The sequence below is a fragment of the Solea solea genome, chromosome 8 (genome assembly GCF_958295425.1).
Source record: "Solea solea chromosome 8, fSolSol10.1, whole genome shotgun sequence".
NCBI lineage: Eukaryota > Metazoa > Chordata > Actinopteri > Pleuronectiformes > Soleidae > Solea > Solea solea.
Genome location: NC_081141.1, coordinates 4,875,124 through 4,896,340, shown reverse-complemented (window position 1 = coordinate 4,896,340; position 21,217 = coordinate 4,875,124). Strand labels below are relative to the sequence as shown.

Here is a 21,217-nt window from a genome sequence, read left to right as displayed (position 1 = left end):
ATTTAAATTTAACACTAGTTCATTTTAAATGTACTGCTAGTAGTCCAAGATGAAATCTTAACATAAAGTAAACGTGGGATCAAAAGTAGTATTTTCAATCGCTTTAAAAAAATGTTTTAATGTGGCACTGTAAAACAACAACAACAACAACGCATCAAAATGAATGTTGCTGCCAATCATTGAGCCATCTTAACTCATTGGCTGTCAGCCATTTTCAGAGCAGTGGTCGAATTGACGTCTATAGCAATCAGTGGCAGCCTAATAATAACAACCAAATACTCCTTGAAATGTATTTTATTGAATTTATGGTAGGTTTTTTTTTTATAGAAAACAGTAGTGTAAACACATTGGCCTTTAAAGGGTTAAAATCCCAAAAATATAATTAATATTTTATATGTATATTTCAGGCTGAAGTAGTTTTAAAATATTGACTTGTTTAAAGTGGAAAACAATATGAATATATAGTATTTTTACAGCTGTTTTGGGGGAAGGTGACATTTTTTGCCCCTAGGAACAAATAAGTCAGGATGTTGAGGGAACTCTTATGGGTTAATTCATCAAAATTATACTGTTTTTGTGGTAAGTATTTGTGATAACACGAAATGAAAGTGGCAATAACATTTTGAAAAAGTGAAAGACACTTGTCTGATTAAATGCAAGTTACTCAGATAAGTAAATAAATAAATAAAAATAAATGACATGAATGTGTTATTTGGGATCAGGGTGAGGAGTGGAGTTGTCAGTTGGGGGTCTGGTCCTGTGTTCGAGTTCGCCTATGAACGATGGAAGCGCGCACCCTTCACTTCAGGTGAATGAGAGGGAAGCAGAGGACACGGTTCACTGTGCGTCGCAGCAACAAAAAAAAAAAGGATCAATCAGTGGAAAATGAGTTGTGTCACGTCGCCTGGGCAGCACGTTTTTGTGACAACATATCTACTCTTCGTGATGGGATGCGTTGCCCAGAAGGTAAGTTGACATTTGGTCACAGAGGGAAAAAAATAATAATTGACTAACTTTTACCCCTGAGTACTGTGCTCACTTCCATGCAGAGAATCAATCGTCGAACTCCGTTCGCAAATTCTGTTATTCAACAGTTGTTTGCTTCTCTGCAAATTGAATTATCACACGCAACTTGCAGCGTGTTACTTTAAGACAAGCTGGGTGCCAGTGTTCACTTCGGCATATATCTGGTAGACAAAAGAAGACTTTTATCAGCTACATTTGAAAAACAAATTCAGCTCGTCTCCTCGAGCACAGTTTTGTACTATCACAACAGTGCGCCGTAGTAGGCTGTAGCTAGTGTAAGCCAGCTTCTTTAAGTTTGGTTTTAAACACTGTTTATGTGTTTTTGTTGGGTAACACGCACGCCGATTATTACAGAGAACTGCCCTTCTTCGAAAAACGTCAACGCTTATGTATTTCACTTCCGAAAAGCGTGTTATTTGCGATGCTATTTCGAAATGTACATTTTTTTAACCTGGGGTTTCGCGCACGTTGTGTTTGGGACTTGAGACAGTACCATCTGAAAGCGCAGGGTTGCTGCTGCCTCTGAAACTGCGACTTGCTGTGTAGTTAACAAACTACGTTCAATTAATTGGCTGTCAAAATTGTCATATAGTTGTTATGTGTCCATAAAATGTAGCCAGCAAATCCGCGTCGTTCGGCGCACACACTACTGTTGCCCTAAATTGACTGAAAGTGCTTCAGTCTCATATTGTTTATTTTATGAAATATACACAACATTTATTTCTCAGCCAAAAACCCTGCCAATTCTAGAAAAACAAAACTTCAGCACGAGCCCCAGCCATACTTTCTTGCACCCTTGCCATTCACAACACAATTATGAAAGTTTAAGGCTATATTTCAAAGCTGGGGGACTGGAGCAGTATATCCTCTGGGCTCTTCAAATGGATGTTTTGATGGCACAGGCATGTTTTGATGTTTATGCACTTCACAGAGTTAGAGAATGGCATGCAGAGTCCAAACTGCTGAAATGAGAACCACATTGAGAGCATATTAACCTCATGCTGCACTTCTCACACTCACTGTGGCTAATTCCTGAGCTTTCACTCTTGGCATGCAAGGTGATCGAGTTTGCTGCGACTAACATAAACACAAACAGTCAGGGATTTCTACTTTGGTGGGGTTTCACCTTCAGCGAGGCTGTCATTCACGTTGGACATGTTTTGACGTATCCTGTGGTGGAGACAGAGCTCAGGTCAGGTTCACTGCTGTCCATGGTGGCTCTTGGTTGTGTCCTCTCTTGTTTTGACGCCATAACCTGACGTGGTCATTTTATAATTTGGATGATGTAAATGCCTGCATCAGTAAAATAACTACATGTGACTAAGGATGAGAGGACTTGTCAGGTCATGTTTACTGGTAAACATGTGCCAAAAATGGAATGGTTGGGGCTGGTTATTTGGTAATAGTCCTAATAGGAAACACCCAAAACTACACACCATACTTTACCAAACAGAACTGTTCCGTCAGACAGAGGCGGGGTGGACTATGTCATTGCTCAGGAAAAACTGCACTGTATATTATTCTTGTGTTGGAAATGGACTTGTGTCAAAATGACAATGATGGGCACTTTCTATTGTACTTTCTAGTATCTGTTTTCCTGTCAAATTTCATTGTATCCAACTACCCAAACAGTAAATTGCACCACCCACCCAGTTGTCTGACCACACATTCTTCCTTTTTTTTGATTTATGGGATGCAACATTGAGTAGTTTCCCCCCCCCATGTGAGACACTGACTGGTGTCATAACATAAAGTGATTACCCTTAGGTTTTGGCTCTGATCTCCTGCAGGTCATCCAGACAACGTTTGCTTTGAGGAGAAGCTCTGTGGCTTCCACCTGTCAAGAGCCGTCCTCTTCCGCTGATCTACAGTGACAGCTCAGCAGCACAATTCTTAGAACTAAACAACAAAAGGCCTTGGTATATTGAATTGTCGGCCTCCACAGCTTTAGTTCCTGTGTGCATAGGGTGCTCACTATCTTTGCAATTATCTGCCTGAGGGGGCACGGTAAATGATGGCTTTGTCCTCCGCTCCCCGTTTGTATTAAGTTGATTTTTGGAACAGCATAAACAAGCTTGGAATTTATTCTATCCCCCCTCAGAAAAAATGGGAGGCATCCAAGTCTGTTGGTCCACAATTCAGCACTGTGGACAAGTGAATTTGAGCCTTGTTTTGTTGCTCTGCTTGGTCTTTTTCGCAAGGGTTTATTTGGGCTGGAGAGCGGGGGACATTCATCTCTAATTGAAGAGTTGTAGGACCCCACTGAACTGTGAATTCACTTATTCCTCCCATGAGTTATCTCACAACAGATATACACCGCCTGTCAACAGATCAACATACAGTATGGGGGAGAGGTGGGATGGTAGAGCCAGAGATGGAGCGAGAGCAAACAAATACTATGTAGTATAAGTTAACTTCTGAAGAAACTCTTTAAAATATTGGTATGAATAACATTTGTTTCTGTGTGTATTCTCCATAGTGAGAAAGTCCAATATAAGTTGCACCTTCTCTTTTACGATAATAAACTCCATGTGGATGAAAACCGCAATAGAGGTCATTTTTTTCTCTGTCAAGATCATAATCGCTGCGAGTTGGTAACTCACATGTTCCCACTACATTTGAGTCACACTGCTCAGCATGTTTTTTTTTTTTTTTTCCAAGAGTAAATACGCACACGTCTTTGAAAAAACCAGAGGTTTGTCTTAACAGCTTCTTTTTTTACAGTTAACAACTATTTCCCAGAATCCTGCCCTTTCAGCCCTTTTCTGCAAGTTGCAACAGTTTCCTAACCCAAACAAACATGGCAGTCAAACATGACGTGTAGTGACTGAGTGCATGCAAATGATTTAACTATCATCTGTACTTGTTTATGTTTAAGTCTTCTAATGTTGTGAATACAAGAGAAAGGAAACTGAGAGACTGACTCAAAATCAGAATATTGAGTCTTTTGCGGATGAAAAAAGAGATTACCGAATTAACTGTGATTAACTGTGAATTTTGCTCCTGTGGTTGCACATGGAAATGTTATCTTATATGTTTGGAGCATTTAGATTAATTGCAGATTTACTGTCAGTACAGTGCATCCCAGTCTACATGATGGGGCTTCTCATTGAGGTGCTGCCCAAAGACTAATTATCATGGATGCGTTCACTGGACCACATTCCGAAATCTGGAAATGATTTCACCAGTGGTTGAAACCACCCTGAAGATAAGGTCATTCCACATGCCTGCTTAAACAGCTACCACAGCAACAGCAGCTCTTTTTAGAGGAAATATGTTAATAGGTTTTACACCACAAACATGGAAGAGAGAGTCTGCATCTGCTGGTTTTCTGTGCCCACCCAGTAACATATCTGTGCGAGTTTTAGGACCAAAGCGATAACAATTTCCTGTGTTCTGTGTTTTCATGCGGGCTTCGCTGCGGTAAATAAAAATGTTGCTCGAACAGACTCGGGCTTTCACAGAAAGTCACTCACGATGCACACGGTGGTGAAAATGTGCCGAGCCGGCGGCACAGCGGCCAACGAGGGGGGGGGGGGGTGACCCTAGACGTACCTGGGCTTAGTCAGGCTGCCACACCTCCTGGCTTAAACGTGCAGCCAGTGACATGAGCCCACCCGGAGAGGCATTGATATCAGTGTAGAGATAAGGCGTGGAATCGAGTATCAGTGCCTTTTCACAGCTGTGGAGTATGACGTCAAGGAGCTTCTTGTCTCGCTGTGCCATTGGAGGGAGCTGTATAAAATACAAAAACGCAAATGGGTCATCATGCAAAGATTGAGTTGCAGCTGCCTTTGGTCAATCCACACAGGTCTACTCCACTTCCTTTGAACTCCATATCCCTCATATAAATAACATAATATGGGAAGTCAATGTATTTCTAAAGTCGGTTTAACTCTGAAAGAGATCAGCACTTCCTAATCTGTCCTGTATTCTTGTGTCTGCCTGCACTCTTTTGCATTACTTTGTATCACATGAAATAACACATTTGTCGCACTTTTTCTTATTCTAATTGAATTAGTGTCCCTCCTGAGCTTGTTGCACTCAAAGAGCTCAAGCACTTCAGCTCATGGTATGGATGTGTAACGTTTAATTTTGAATATTGATTCGTCTTCACGTCTTGGTCCCCGACGCCTCAAATCAAATCAATCGGTTTTAAAACTGGAAATTAACTGAGAGTCAAGTTTTAAAACGGTTATGTTTATGTGACCTGAAAAATGGAGTGTGATTGTTTTGCATCATGAGTGAACTGCTGCTGCTGCTGCTGCTGCTGCTGCTGCTGCCCAAGCCTGTGAAGCAGTGTCACTTTTCTCCTCCAGTAAACAGGGCTGGTGAGGATTCCTGCCCCTTTTTAGGGGCCCGCCTGCCTGTTTATGAGCCAGTCCAGAGCTGTTTGTGTATGAGAGGCACCGTGTGTGTGTGTGTGTGTGTGTGTGTGGTACTTCAGCAGAAAACCTGCTCGTGCTGCAGAGTTTTCACAGTGGTGTTGTCAGTTTACAAAAAAAAGGCTGATTTAGGGTGAACGGTTACATCAGACTGTTCTGTCAAATGATGGTGTTTTCAATATTTTAGTTTAATGCTCAAGTACACTGACCTGAAATAATTGTGGTTTAATTGTTTATACTTTGAATAATATTTGCTGTTAAATTACATAATGGAAGATTGTAGAAACAGCCATCAGTGGATTTAAAGGTGCCTAATTAGACGGCCATGAATACCGTCTTGGAATGTGATTGAAACATATTTTCTTTTCTTTAAAAAAGATGTTCTAATGCAAAGTGAGAACAATAGAACAATACGATTTGTTAAGGGCCTCTTGGTAATGACAGGAGCTGCTCTGATGTTTCACTGAACAAGTCATTTTAGTCAATTATAAGCTCACTTGATGTGCTTTTGTGCAGGGTCGCCTCTGTCGGTGGCACAACTGGGGCACAATAACCAGCCAACTCTTATGTAAACTTTACTTATTAGCATCACTTCATTAAAATATCATCCACCCTCCCTGCTCGTGGAGTGGCTGACTAAAACGGCGCGGAAGCCCATTGTTTAACCATGAGAAAAGTATGTCCTTAAATAATTAGCGGCCCGCCAGTGGAGCGGCCTGTGATGAAACACCAACTGAGACGTTTGGCATTATAAGAATGTCCTATTTCCATTCGACACTGTGGCACTTTGGGGGGCCCTTTAATGTGTAGTGTAGCATGCACAGCTCTGGGTGCAGGGGACCTCCCAGCTGCCTCATCTCAGTGGGAGAGATGACACCGCCTCCATCCATGACACAGTTTCATCAGATATAGGATACTACTATTCATTTAAATTGAGTATTAATGCAAATCTGTATATTTTTTACAGATTAACACAATACCACACCATTTTAGGGTGAGTGAATCATAAGAGGAAATGGAAGCAGAACAGCAACAATGAATTACCAAACATACCTTCACTCGTGACTGGTGTTTTTGCCAAAAAAGGGGACATGCTGTCCTTCTGTTCCCCCTGTTATGCCCCTGTATTGTGAGGTGGCCCCACTTATTGCGCAACCTTACTCCAAAACAGTGCAAACAAACCCCAAAACAGCTCACTCTGTCGTAACCTCAGCTCAACAGGAATGGCATTTGACCTGTTCCTGTGTAATTCTTCACTAGAGGGAAGTGGACGAGCATTGCAAGTGTAATATGTCACGTGATGTATAATTGGAAAATAATCCAATTTAATCTAAAGTAATGAGAAAATGAACATAGTGGATGCCACAGGTGCAACGACCTGACCTGACATGAGACAGTGAGTGAACCCAGCACACACGCAGGGAGCCATATTATTGTTCAAATCTGCTTCACATTTGATTTGACAGTTCACATTCATAACAACAAGGGACGTTCTGGTTGTATGTATTTAACCTGTATTTAACCAGGACTAAAACTCACTGAGATCAAAAGTGTCATTAAAAGGTCACATTTCCTATTAACATGAAAGTGTTCGCCACTTTCAAGGTAATAGGAAATGTGACCTTTTTTTGCATGCAACTTTAACAAAATGTCATTTTCGATACTGAAGTCAGAAATAGGTCAGCAATGGAAGCTAGCACTGCAGATTGGTGGATGAGGACAGCACTCTCCTCCATCTTTGCTTTTCAGCTGGTGCAGATAGATGACAACAACACTTGGCGTATGAGCAAAATGTGGCATGGCGTCTGTTCCTATATGGCTGTTCTCACTCATGTCACATGGCCAAATATAGGATATATATTCAGATCTAGGAACGCACCCTGAAGTGATGAATCTGATCTGAGGATGTTTGTCTTGGTTTAACTGTGATGACTTCTGTGATGACTTCTCTCTCCCGTTTCATTATTATTAATTATGTGTAGATATATGTACTGAGGAATGCCTTTGATAAACACATTCAGATGGGCATATATTTCTGGTCCATAGGGCAATCAGAGTCTCCGTCTTGCTCCTTAGACTTAAGCTTTCTGCATTCTCAAAGTGATCTTCAGGGCTTTTAGCCCAGTTCAGACCACAAGTGTTGCCCACGGGTGTTGGTGTGTTACCTGTTTGGTATGGGGCTCTGCCAGTCTGGGTCCAACAGGAAAGCTCATAAACACTTTGGCCCCCTACAAAGGTCTGGTCATCAGCCTCCTGACCCAGCCACACATCTGCCGCTGCTTAGGACCTGAGTCCCCCTTACATCCCCACACACCTGGGAAGAATTATAGCCAGCATGTTTTGAAGAAATACCTTCCTTAGGGTTACCCAACAGAGGCAAAACACAGGCTTTGATATGGAGGCAGAACAGCGGGGTTGAACAGTTCAGTTTCAAGCTGCTTTATGTCAATGAGAAGTGCAAGCACAACGTGAAGGTATGTTTTGCCGATAGCTGCTGGGGTTGTTGTTACTTCTGTCGTGGAAAACAAACTCACTTAGTGGCCTTTATGTGACTACATGATGCATCTCAGAAATTAGGCGGAGTGTAATATAATACCACCACAACTCCTTTAACACCACCACAACTCCTTTAAACAAGATGCCAAAGACAAAGTCATAAATACTGGTTTGAGTGGCACTGGTGTGAATCAAAAGTTCTCACCTTGGCAGTGCTTTCTGTGTTCAACCTGTTGAACTGCATGACTCATGACTACAATGACTCGTTAATTGCCACTCTGAGAAAGGATATCATGAAATAACTAGATTACAATGCATGATTCCCTGTGGTAGTTGCCGGACTTAAAAATCTGATTTAGATTTGTGACGCAGTAACTCAGTGTTGTTCATATTCCAGGTGTACTTTGACTGTGGTGCCAAGGTGGATGTGGTGGACGTCCAAGGTCTCATTCTGTCCCCCGGGTTCCCCTACAACTACTCTTCTGGAACACACTGTGTTTGGCTCTTCATCGTGCCTGTCGATTACCAGCTCATTCTGGAGATATTTGATTTTGATGTGTTTGAAAGCCAAGACTTTGAAGCACAAAACTCAGCTGTTTTTAATTTCGAGGAGGAAGAGGCAAACGAAGAGGTGACTTTCACCCCGGGCAGCTTGGCAACAGATGACATTTTGTCAGCAGCAAAAGATCCTTTGCTTCTGAACGTCAGAGATGTTGCAAAGACTCAACAGTCCTCCCAAGATGGTGAGGTCAAGCAGGTTGTGGTCCAGGAACAGTCCACAAAGATGGAAATTACCAAAGTTTCAAACTCTGCCAAAAGATCTGCAAATGCCTCTACTGGCCTACCTTTGTCACCTTCTTCCTCTCTCCTCCTTTTACCTGGTGTTGTACCTTCAAGAGACAAAACCGTCAACTCTGCCTCCTTGTCTCACCTCAAGGGAGACCTCAATCCAAGTTCTAATCCAAGCACACTTGTGGACGGGACTACAGTTCACTCACTACACACTACTGACACGCCAGCTGTGAGTCCTGAAACCCAGCAGCCAGTGCTAGACGCCTGCCCTCATGATGTCCTCTACATCTCAGACCTCATCACCTTCTCCTCCAGGTTCTGTGGCTCCAACCGCCCTCCCACCAGCCAGCTGGTTTTTGGCTCCAGGCAGGAGATGGTGGAGGTCATCATGGAGCTCATCACCACCACACACTGGGGCCGCGGCTTTGCTCTTCTCTTCCATTACCACAACCTGACTGAGCCAGGGGGGGACCATCGTGTCTCCACTCCCGCAGCCAGCAAGGTGGACTCTCTCCTGGCTGCTGTGAGTGGAGCTGCGTTCTTTGCCATGATACTCACAAGTGCCCTCTGCATCATTTTCAGGTAACAGAAGTCCGTTCACTTTGTTCAGAAATCAAACACAAAAAAATTACACAGGCAATCCAAGTAAAGGACAACAATCAGCGTAAAACAACAAAGTTGTTTGCCATTAATGAATAGCAACAACACTGCCGGGTTCAATCTTAAATGTGGGATTAAACTACAGAAATTGACCTCAAGAGAAAGTAAATTGTGGTCATTTTTATGAGCATATGTTGCTCCTTGTAAACAAGGGGAAAAAGGTTTTTGGCCACTGTGGAAGCCTGACTAGTTCACATTTACATAAATACTCGACTAGAATCACGTTTTTAAAGACATTCACGTCTCCAGAGGATAATCCAAGAAAAAAAAATGGTAGAGGTAGAGGCTTAAAAACCTAAATTAGAAATATGGTTATCTGCATTTGCCAATCACTGAAGATGCAGTCTATAAATGTTTGGACTCTTATGTAGAAAAGAATTTGAGGAAATGTAATTAAAAAAGTATTGGATCATAGTCTACATAGGATTTCTTGAATAGTGGCCAAAAATGTTCTTCTTGAGGTCCTGGTAACATGAATTTGTGCCAAATTTGAAAAAGATTCTTCCAAGTGTTCAAAAATAACCTCATCAACCTTACTTGTTTATTAGCAAAAGTTAGCATGCGAGTAAGTCAAAGTAAGATTAAATGGTGAACACCATGGTTTACTTTCAACATAAATCACACGGCTGTTTATTTTTAAACGCCTAAACTGTTATTGAACCTTTGTGCTGAAGCATTTACCATCGAGCCATAAACAACTCTCTCAAAAACAAAATACTGTAGCTGCATAACAAATAACCTACGACATGGCAGTGACCGTTGTCTGTTGCCTGTGCTCAGTGATATTTAAAGGAATACTTCACCGAGCTTTGTATTACTAGAATAGGGGTAGTATTTTTGAAATAATTGTGCTTCCCAACCTCAGTTTCCCCTGAGTTGAGAAATATCTTCCTTCTTTTCTTTGTTACGTGCCCACCAGTGACACTTGGTCCTGTTAGCGTCACTATTAGCAAAGATGGCGGACACTGGTGGTCCCGTCCCCCTACAAGTGGGTCTAAAAAGTGCGGAATTAGCATTGCAGTTTCAAGCCTCAGACCAAGACTCGTAGGGGGACAGGACCTCATTCCCAGAATGTAAACAATGTCAACCATCTTTGCTAACAGTTACGCTAACAGCACCAAGTATCACTGGTGGACACATAACAAAAAAAGGTTGGGAAGCACAATTTTTCAAAAATACTACCCCTATTTAAGTAATACAAAGCTAAATGCAAATGGGTGAAGTATTCCTTTAATCACATCAGATTTCTCTTCTTTCTTTTTCTGACGTCTTATAGCAAGTATTGAATTGGTGCGTCCCTACTCTTACTTTTCACCTTAACCCTAAAAAAATCTATTTGTCCCAAACAGCGAACCAACTGCTGTAGACTTGTTGAGACATGTTCAGTATCTAGTTTTCTCTAATAAAACCACTGCCGCTTTGTTTGCCCATCAGCGTCAGAAACAACAAAAGTACGTCCTCGGTTGATTGTTGATTTTGATTTCTCATGAATGAAAATGGGTTGGTCTAACAGGAAACACACACACACAGATGCATGTATTCGTACATGCACAATCACTCCTTTTGTTATGTTGACTCGGCTGGATGTCCCTGATGTGGTGACCCCTTAGTGATTAGTTGGGTTTGGCTGCAACTGTGCGGCGTCCTTGATGTGGAGCATTTTTTTTTTACCATATACGGCAGGGCATTCAAGGTACAACACCTGGCATTAATTCCAGCACACACACAAAACACGGAGGCTCCATGAAAGTGAATGGGTGGAGAAATGGGCAAAAGGGGACAACAGGGAGAAATAAATGTCAACGTGAGTTTGGTACCGACAGCATTGTCAGACAATCAAAGGGTGTAATTTACAAGCTATTCCCTTCTCTATCCCAGGGGACAATGGATTCATAGTGAGGGTTAAGTTTGACGTTTGGTAATATTATCTGCTCTCCACCTGTACCCTACAGGTCCATAAGTCCAGGATCCAGGGAGATTTAGATTTCCAACTGCCAATCTACACATAATCTAAATAATTAGATTGCATTTCAAATGCAGCTCAGTGTCTCCTACTCTGTCAGATCCAATAACACCACAGTCCCCAACTATTAATGACAGAGAAATTGTAAACACATGTTCAATAAAAATGAAAGTGTAATTAGCAAGAACAACAACACGAGTCATTCAGAAGCCAGGAAATTCAATACCATGAAATGTCAAGCCCGTGAGCACCCTCCGTTTTCACATTCAGTTGTTCCCTATTAATTTTAAATGAGGTTACAGGAATCACTGGAAAACAGCTAGCCTGAAGAGCTGGCCGAGATCTTACAGAGGTTTAAACCAGCAGTGAGATTAACTCCGAGAGTCCCCGCTGGTCAGAAAACAGCCAGAGGTGGATGAGAGTCACAGAAGGAGCTGCAGCCAGTTGACTGGTGGCGAGTAATGAACTCACTCAGCTGTAAGAATCGTTTTTAACAAGAAGGAAATTGCTCACGTATTTCTGCATGCTTCATTGGTTCATATGGACTTGGACTAAACTGACACAGATGTTAGATATCCAACTAAGTGCCACAATGAAAGTGGTAAGTGGGTTTAATCTTCACATAAGTGAAATAATCTGTTATCGTTGGCCTTCTGTGTCCCTGATGAGAAGCTGTAAGTGGCAGAATAAAAGTAAATCAATGCGTATTATGACCGCTTTCTGGATCAGCCATAGTGTTCTCTGAAAATATGACTGGAATGATGTCGCAGTAACAGCAGTGCGTCCCGAGACATGACATCTCAGTAACAAGCACGACAGGAACTGCTGGAGTCATGACATTTGTGTGAATGCAAGATTGCGGTGCATCTTGCTCCATCACCCAACACCACAACAGAGCAACTATTGAGCGGTGAATAGCCACAGGTATGTTGGAGCTATTATACACTGTTGCTGTGTCAGAAAGATCCTGGTTTAGTTCCGCTGTGTGGGACAGTGTTCATTTATACCACAGCCCTACCAAAACTGTGTACATTTCCAAAAGCTGGCCTTTAGATATGTTTGTGCTTACAAACTGAATTGCCATGGTGCTTCATGTTTTCCAGACCCAAGCTGTGCCCAAAAAGAGCCAACTCCTGCGCTTCCAGCAACTCTGAGGTACAGACACACTCCTGTGCGGCCTCTCGCCCCATTTCTCTCAATCTCTGCCATCCCTACAAGTTCTGTACCTGTCTTCTTCTTCTCCTTATTGCCTTATTTGTCAGACATTCCTCTGAAGACACAGTTTTATCTGGGATCACTTGGACATTTCTTTTAATATTCTTTGCGGCTCAGGCCAGCACTGTCCACTGCTCTAGGTCAGCCGCTCCCACTCCCCACACAGACACACCGGGTTCACATCAGGTCACATAAAACAAAAATAGACCTACCTCATGATGACACGGGAGATGATTTACATCATGACGTCCGATGGAACATTTTTGTCATTCGAGGCAAATCTCTGCTTCATGCAGAGAGAGACGTCTGTGTGGAGAAAACATGGAAACACCCGGTCGGTTTAATGCGATACAATTCAGCAGCATCACAAACTGCGAAGTTGCCTCCTGTTTATGTCCCCAATAAACTCCCAACTTGCTATATGTAAGAAATATATTGTATTAGGCAATAAAATTAAGACGTGTAAAATGATTAGAGATGAAGGAAACATGATATCACAGCTAGTTAATTAACAATTTAATTGTTGTAATTGCGGGACACAAAATTTGTCTTTAGCTCCACCTATTGCCACCAACCCAGTAATGCAGCTCTTAGCACTTTGACATCCGGGGCAAACACGGCGAGCTTCAGCCCTGGGTTAGAAATGCCGAAACATTAATAAAAAAAAAAAAAAGCCTTCTAACCCCTCAAAAATATGTCTCGACCAGATGAGAAGAAAGTTGAGAATCTGCAGTGAAGAAAGCAGAGGCTTTTTCAAACGGAAGCCGGTGTATTTTCTCCTGGACAGGGAAAACAGAAACCTTCAGTCTCATACATGTTGTCAGTGGATATTTAAAATACTGTATATTATGTTTTTACATATGTCTGTTAGATAAAAGAAAGAAAGAAAACTAAATAGGTTCCATGTTAAAGGAATACTTCACCAATTTGCATTTAGCTTTGTATTACTAGAGTAGGGGTAGTGTTTTTAAATTAAATTACAATTTAAAGTAAATTGTGCTTCCCAACCTCAGTTTCCCCTGAGTTGAGAAATATCTTCCTTCTTGTCTTTGCTACGTGCCCACCAGAGACACTTGGTGCTGTTAGCGTAACTGTTAGCAAAGATGGCAGACACTGTTTACATTCTGGGAATGAGGTCCCGCCCCCCTACGAGTGGGTCTAAAAAGTGCGGAATTAGCGTTGCAGTTTTTAACTGGTGGACACGTAACAAAAAAAAGGAATTATTTCCCAGACAGTGTCCACCATCTTTGCTAACAGTTATGCTAACAGAAACAAGTGTCTCTGGTGGACACGTAACAAAAAAAAGGAATTATTTCCCAGACAGTGTCCACTACCTTTGCTAACAGTTATGCTAACAGGAACAAGTGTCTCTGGTGGACACGTAACAAAAAAAAAGGAATTATTTCCCAGACAGTGTCCACCATCTTTGCTAACAGTTATGCTAACAGGAACAAGTGTCTCTGGTGGACATGTAACAAAAAAAAGGAATTATTTCCCAGACAGTGTCCACCATCTTTGCTAACAGTTATGCTAACAGGAACAAGTGTCTCTGGTGGACACGTAACAAAAAAAAAGGAATTATTTCCCAGACAGTGTCCACCATCTTTGCTAACAGTTATGCTAACAGGAACAAGTGTCTCTGGTGGACACGTAACAAAAAAAAGGAATTATTTCCCAGACAGTGTCCACCATCTTTTCTAACAGTTATGCTAACAGGAACAAGTGTCTCTGGTGGACGTACGTAACAAAGAAAAATGGAAGAAAACTGAGGTTGCGAAGCACAATTTTTCAAAAATACTACCCCTATTCTAGTAATACAAAGCTAAATGAAGTATGGTATGGGTGAAGTATTTCTTTTATTAAAAAAAAATCAATCACACAGTGAGACAGTTAAGTATGCTGTACATCCAGCTCCTTGCAAGTCTCTGGGTTTTTGAAACCTCTGTCAACTTCACCTTTCAGTGTTGGGTTTGCAGTAACTGTTTCAGACACTAAATGTCACTGTTGTGTATAATTTACATACATACACACACGCATCCCCTACAGGGAAAAACACATGTACTGACCTTGATGTCTTGGCCTTGGATGTCAGGATGAGGTGAACAGTCCTGTGCTGTGTTGCAGGTGCCAGAGGGCGTCCAGAACACGGGGGCCGAGGTCAGTGAGCTGCAACTGATGGCGGAGAATCAGACCAGCCTGGAGACGAGCGCAGAGCAGGCCAACAACAACGCGAGGCCACCACACACAGGTGGGGAGGATGCTGAATGTTCACACACACACACACATATATATATATATATATATCTATATTGTGTTCATCTATTGTAAAGTACTGCATGTATGACAGAAAATCATTAATAGCCACTGCAGCAAGCACAAAGGTCACATCACACTACTTTGGACGTCATTCATTCTGATTCATATTTACCATTTGTGGTTTAAACTTCATTCCTAAATAATTTCAGGAATGATAAAAATACATCGAGGAAGATAAATCTGCCATTAATTTGTTTTTTGGCTAGTTTTACTGCAGTCATTACAAAGTTGAAGCCTGGGGTTTGAGGAGTGTTCCTCAATTCCTGGGATGTTTGCCGGGAGATGAAATGTCTGTCAATCTCAGTGTGGGACTGACACTTTTCTGCTGACGAGCACGACTCGATGCTGCTCTCTCTTTGTGCTTCATGCTCACCTCCCTGCTCTTCTTCTACTCACTCTGAACAAATAACACATGCTTTTTTTCTGGAGATGGAAAACAGGAAATCTCTCTTTCCTTGCAGAAGTTTTCCTAGGAAAGATTTACCCTACTCTTGAGTGTTGCACTTTCTTAACTGGTCTAAGGATGAATCGCTTTTGTGTTAGGAGTAGGTTTTAAGCTATTACTCAAAAAAAACAAGCCATTTATGAGGAACCCTCTCTGTGGGCTCAGCATAGGATTTTCAATGGAAAGGAAAATTGTATTAGTTGTAGAGCAGCACAAGGGCTTGATCCTGGAACAATCCAAAGCCTTCTCTCTCACTCACTCTCTCAGTGGGACTGAACTCGGGCTGAGAGATTTGTGGGTTGTGGCATTTAACCCACAAAGCAGCCTGGGAGTAGTTGGAACAACGGGGGAATAGAGTCTCCTTCTCTGTGTGCTCAAGTCATGGTGTCAGGAGTTTACACCAAAACATACAGAACACACAGCCTGGAAAAAAAAAAAACGTGCACGGGTTGAGATTAGCCGACGCTGCGTGTTGTTTCCTTTAAAGCGTTCATTCCGTCGTGCAGTAATACAAGCTCAACCCAGGTTATACCAAACATATAGACGATCAGATTAAATTCACTTTTGATGGCAAACTTTATTATAATGTTGAGTTTGAGAGACTTATATGACAGCACAGTGTACAATTTAATACAGTAAGTTCATATTATACATATTTGACCATACTGTACATATTTTTAGCCCTATTTTGTAATATATATATTAATTAATGTTTTAAATTTAAAAGTTTATATTGTATTGTCTCTTTTTGCTAATTCTTAAAAAAAAAAAAACACCTCTGATGACGGCCTTGTTTTTCTCTCTGTCTCTGCAGTCAGTGCGTCTGTGGACATTTCACAGAATGCAGAGATGGACCTCTCCTGCAGCGGTTTGACCGAACTCGACATCGGTGCCGATGACGTTTTCATCGCGACTTCAGCTCCCAACTCGTGCAGGCTGCCCTTCTCCCCTCACACGGTAACAACCACTTCCACGTGCAACGCAGATGAGTCGGGCTGGAACAGTTACTCGATTAATCGACTAAATGACTACTTTGGTTTCTTTGCGCCACATAACAAAGAAATCATTTAAACTGAAAACATTTTGGTTTGTGGACAAAACTAAACATAATTTCCAGGTTTGTGCAACATTTTTCGAAATTTTTTGGCTCAAACAATTACTCAAATAATGAAAATAATCTTTAGTGACAGCCCTAGTGTCATGTACTGTAGTTAAGACATTACATGATCCAAAGGTGTTTACTCAGTACTCACCTGGCAGCTGGCTGTGTGGCTGGGTTGGTTGGTTGGTTAGTACCGACAAAAATACTGCATCTCCAAAACTATTGGATGTATTATATTCATAATTCGTAATCCCCAGTGTAATAGACTGTAATGACACTTATGATATTAGACACAATATTATAATATCTACTTGATTGATAAGGAATCTTAGCTGCGTATATATTTAAATAAATCTGAAAAAATACATTCTACATTCTTCATTTTCTAATGGCCCTTTTCCACTATGGTCCCGCCTCGCCTCGCCTCGCCATGGCACGGCACGGGTTGCATCTCCACTACAAAAAACGCATAGTACCTACTAAGTACTTGGAACCTCACCAGAGCAGGTACTAAAACAAAGTACCTGGTACTAGGTACTATGCTAGTGGAAACGCTACCAAGAGCCGGTGGAAACACGCCATAAGTGAATTCTCCTGCGCAAAACAGCTTTTATACAGTCAGTTATTGTTGCTGATAGTTTTGCTTGACAGAGCCTGTTGTCAGATGAAGGACGCAGCATAAAATAATGTCACATTGTTTCCGTTCACAAATAACAACTAAAAAAAAACTACTTACTCACTGCAGCTTTGACGTGACGCAGAGACTCGTGGTTCTCAGGTGGTGCAATGACTTTGTTAAACTCCCCGGATTTTATCCGGCGCCACCTTCTGGTCATTCTTGTTCCGTAGTTTGGTTTATGACGAAGTATCTGCAAAACTAATGACACCAAGTGCTTGTTGGCAAGTTTTAGCACGTCAGAACCGACGTATAATTGAGATCACGGTTGACAATGTAATTGCTAAATTTACAGACACCGTGTCCAGGTAAGTGGAGGAGAATAAAGTGTCTGTTTAATTTCAAGGTCAAACTCTGTGTGGGTGATCTCTGCTCTCTGAGGAAATGATCCCTGAACCAGTAAACATCAGAGGTGACAGGGCATTCGTTGCTTTTTGAATTGACCCAGTGTTCTCAAAAAGACTGACACCATTTTATTGGCATACGCATGGTACAGCGATGAAAACTACGAGGACATAAATGGGAAACGGGGATAATTAAATGATGGGAGGAGCATTGAGGAAGCAGCAATGGTCTTATTCTTCTCTTTGCGCTCTTTTGTATTCTCTTGGAATAAGAGTTGGCATAAAACGGCTCTGGCAGCTTTTTGAAGGACTGGCAAGCCGTTTTTTTTGCAGCCTGGGCTAATGGAGTATTATCAACAAGGCCAGATTCCCAGCTCTAATTGTGTGTGTTTGTGTGTCGGTGTGTGTCATGCACGCTTTGGCACACAGTGTGTGGTCTGCCTGTGTGTGTCCTCGATGCAGACTCTTGTAAACAATGACATTTTGCATGGACACAGAAACTTGGATTTGCCAGGTGACCCTCGAGGTGAGAATGACACACCTTGTGTCTTCACCTGATTTATCAAACCCAAATCTTGCAATCTTGTATTTGTGGGGCTTTAATGACCAAAAGAACATTTTGTATAAACCCTGAGCTAATTCTTGTCTAGACACAGCTAGCTGCTAGTGAAGGATTAACTACACCCATTCTGTCTGATGGGTGCAACCCCTAAAACCTTCCTTCCCCTGACCAACAGCAGCTGACTGATCAGGAAGGATAAAGCCCGGTGTGTAAATAGTACTTGTGTTGTACTCTTTACGCACAAACATCAACAAATGTAACTGAATCAGCTCCCAAAACCTCCACAATTCCCCCGAGTGCTTTAATTTTCCTAATAAATGAGGACATAGATTGGTAGGTGAGCCACATTTGCTCAGCTGGCTGGCTGCACGACTGAGTGGGCCAAATGAATTGGTACAGTTCCTTCTGGTTAATCCATTCATTTATATTAAATGTGATCAGTACAAAGGAATTCAGCAGTGAGGTGGCTGCACCTGGTAGCAGGTGCAGCCAGCAGCGTGGCAGCCTGAAGACTATGATGCTGCACTGAATCAGTAGCATTTTTAGGAAGCATGTAATACATTACTAACCGTGATTATTTGGTAAAATAAAATATAATATACATTTCTGTAATGTCTTAGTCATTGTGCCTTGTGATGCACAACTTCAACAATTAGTCACAAAACTGGATACCTTGTGCCAGTTTCCTGGCACTATTGTACTATCGCAGTACAATTTACATTAACATTTAAAGGGAAATTATTCACTGCCACTGTTATCAGTGTCGGATATTTTTATCTTTATGCAGTGTTTTAATTTCATTTATTATTAATTTTTCAAAACCTATTAATCTGCTGACTATTTTCCAAATGTATAAACGAGTTATTTGGTCCATAAAATGTCAGAAAAAGTGTTTAATGTTGAGAGGCGTTTCCCAAATGATCTCAAAATGACATCCTTAAATGTCTTTTGTCCACAAACCAAAGATGCTCAGGTTTGTTTGTTGTGCACATTAATGAAGTATCAAACCCACTTGGTTTGCCCTCTTCATACGGGTTCTGAGCGATGCTAATTGTCTGCATTTCCGTGACTCTTAGCAGCAGGAGCGGTTTCTGAGGCACAGCGACACTGGTCCCAGCCCTGCGAGTGACTGGCCCTCACCTGCTGGAGGCAGATCTGCCAAGGACAGTAGCAGCTGTGCCAGACCAAGGGCGTGGAGCGTACGCACCTTCCAGGACTTCCTCCCTCCACTGCCACAGCTGCACAAGAAGTGGTGCAGCTGGAACTCCACCAGCCCCTTCACCAAACTGGTGGACAGCGTCAGTACTACAGCCTGATCATGTCTTCTCAATGCGTCTCAAAATCCACTTTGTGAACAAACGAGCTGTCATTTTAGGATCATGTCACAGGACTTTGTCCGCAAGGCCCTGCTCAGTCCTGGAATTAACATCCGTCCTAAGTGGTGTGTCCTCACATCCAAGCATGAAAACCACATTTGTAGGTTGTTTGAGGATGCATGCGGCCACATTCCTGAACGTGCATGAAAGAAATCTGTCCTCTGGATTAGAGTCCGCCTCCTCAGCTGACGTCCTTTGAGCAGCTGCAGTTTCACAGCATCTTCTGCTCTATTCAGTGCTCATTTGTAGCTATTTGTTGCCAGCGCTATCACAAGATTTATTTCTCGACTGCATTTCATGAGCTCATCCATATCACCAGGGACAGATTTTAATATCAGGTCTGAATGGGGCCTAAAGGCAGGTTTTACATACTCAACAAATCAATTCTGTGCATACTGGCTTATGATACACTAAATATTATATGGAAGAACCCTGTAGTGTAATTACATCTGCTAAAAAACTGTGACTGTTTTCATTGCAGACTCAATCTGGTTTGACAGCTGACTGCAGGGGAGATGACGGTAGGAAGGTGTTCTCTGAGATACACTTGGAAGCCAAGGCAGACAACAGCACCATCTCTGACTCATCCATCAGCAACGCCTCCTACCCACTCACGCAGCCTGCCCAGCGTCAGCGGCGTCTCAACTCCACCAGCAACCTGAGGCGCTCGCGCTTCCCAGGTCCTTGCTTTGGCCTGCTCCCTGCGACAACAGACCCAGGAAAGGCCTCCAGGGTTCCGCAGACCCAGGGATCCCCGTCAGAGTCCAGCTCCAGTTCTTCCTCCTCCACCCAGTGTCAAATCGAGAGCAGCCAGGCCGTGAAGAGGCGTGATTTCCCAGGTGAGTGCGATCACGTCAGCGTGCCAGTGTTTGCCATCTCTGAAGAAGAAGACCGGCAGCCTCTGGTCTCAGCCGAGCACCTGGATCAGACATCTGCCCCGACTGCTCTGAACGGACTGGTGAGGGGGACATACGAGGGGAAGCAGCCTGCAGGAGGAGCCGTCAGCCACAGCCCAATCAACCAGAGGGCCCGGCCGGAGTGGAGACCATGGGGGAGCCAGGTGTACGGAGGAGTGAGTCCACTCCTCTCCAGCACACCCACCATGACCGAGTCAAACACAGTCAGTGACAACCAGCTGTGTCTGACTCACTCGACAGCGCTGTGCAGTGTGACCAACCAGATCTGAGGGGGAGACTCTGGTGGGCCAGTCGTGTATTCTCTGAACTCTGTTAGTGCCCCTTTATGAAGTATATATCCTGCTACTTTAAATTTCTGAAATAATGTTACAACTTTTGCAAATTTACTACATATTCTCCTCACTCTAGATGATTTTCTTTATTTTTAAAGTTGTGTTTGGACAAAGATGGAACAACGTGCTGCTTACTACGTCGCGGCTGAATGCAAACATAAATAACTGTTTTCTAAGCGAGTACTTCATAACCGCCATCTCTTAGTGTCATTTAGTAATCAGATTTATTAACCAGTTTGATGCTTTTCATTCAGTCATAATCCAGTCTTTACACATAATCTCATTCATCATGGATTTTGTGCTGCTCCATCAGCTTTCTTTTTTTTTAATAAACGCGCAATAGTTATCCAAAAGGATATATCATACATTATCAATGTTGGAATAGGGCACACACACGCACACACCTATGGCTGAAACTGGGTTATAAAAAGGGAAATCAAAAATAATGTAAAAGCATATACAGCACTAATACACGTGTGTAGAAAGAAGAGAGGACTAGCAATCACGAGAGTATTTAAAAATGAGTAATTAATTAATGTAAAGTTTCAATAAAGGTTTGTGTCATGTACGTGTTTTGTCCTTGAACTTCAGACAAAACTGGAATTTTAAG

At 42.3% G+C, this 21,217-nt stretch overlaps 1 protein-coding gene across 2 annotated transcripts; it reads left to right on the top strand.

Annotated features, from left to right (window-relative positions):
- Nucleotides 1-739: 739 nt before the first annotated feature.
- On the top strand, nucleotides 740-20,876 carry si:dkey-112e17.1 (uncharacterized). Of its 2 annotated transcripts, none has more exons than XM_058635116.1 (7): nucleotides 740-966; nucleotides 8,305-9,281; nucleotides 12,426-12,477; nucleotides 14,662-14,785; nucleotides 16,113-16,255; nucleotides 19,062-19,280; nucleotides 19,840-20,876. In XM_058635116.1, exons 1-7 carry the CDS (start codon nucleotides 886-888, stop codon nucleotides 20,542-20,544), a joined length of 2,301 nt encoding a protein of 766 aa, XP_058491099.1. In that variant the 5' UTR covers nucleotides 740-885; the 3' UTR covers nucleotides 20,545-20,876. The 2 variants fall into 2 exon arrangements, with proteins under 2 accessions (XP_058491099.1, XP_058491098.1); XM_058635115.1 differs by having other exon boundaries at nucleotides 741-966; nucleotides 19,059-19,280.
- Nucleotides 20,877-21,217: the final 341 nt, after the last annotated feature.

Excerpts from the sequence above, each read along its gene's own strand:
- si:dkey-112e17.1 (XM_058635115.1), top strand. The coding sequence starts at position 886 with ATGAGTTGTGTCACGTCGCCTGGGCAGCACGTTTTTGTGACAACATAT. Across the intron at positions 967-8,304 it reads TGGGATGCGTTGCCCAGAAG|GTGTACTTTGACTGTGGTGC; the intron begins GTAAGTTGACAT and ends TTCATATTCCAG. Across the intron at positions 14,786-16,112 it reads CGCGAGGCCACCACACACAG|TCAGTGCGTCTGTGGACATT; the intron begins GTGGGGAGGATG and ends CTGTCTCTGCAG.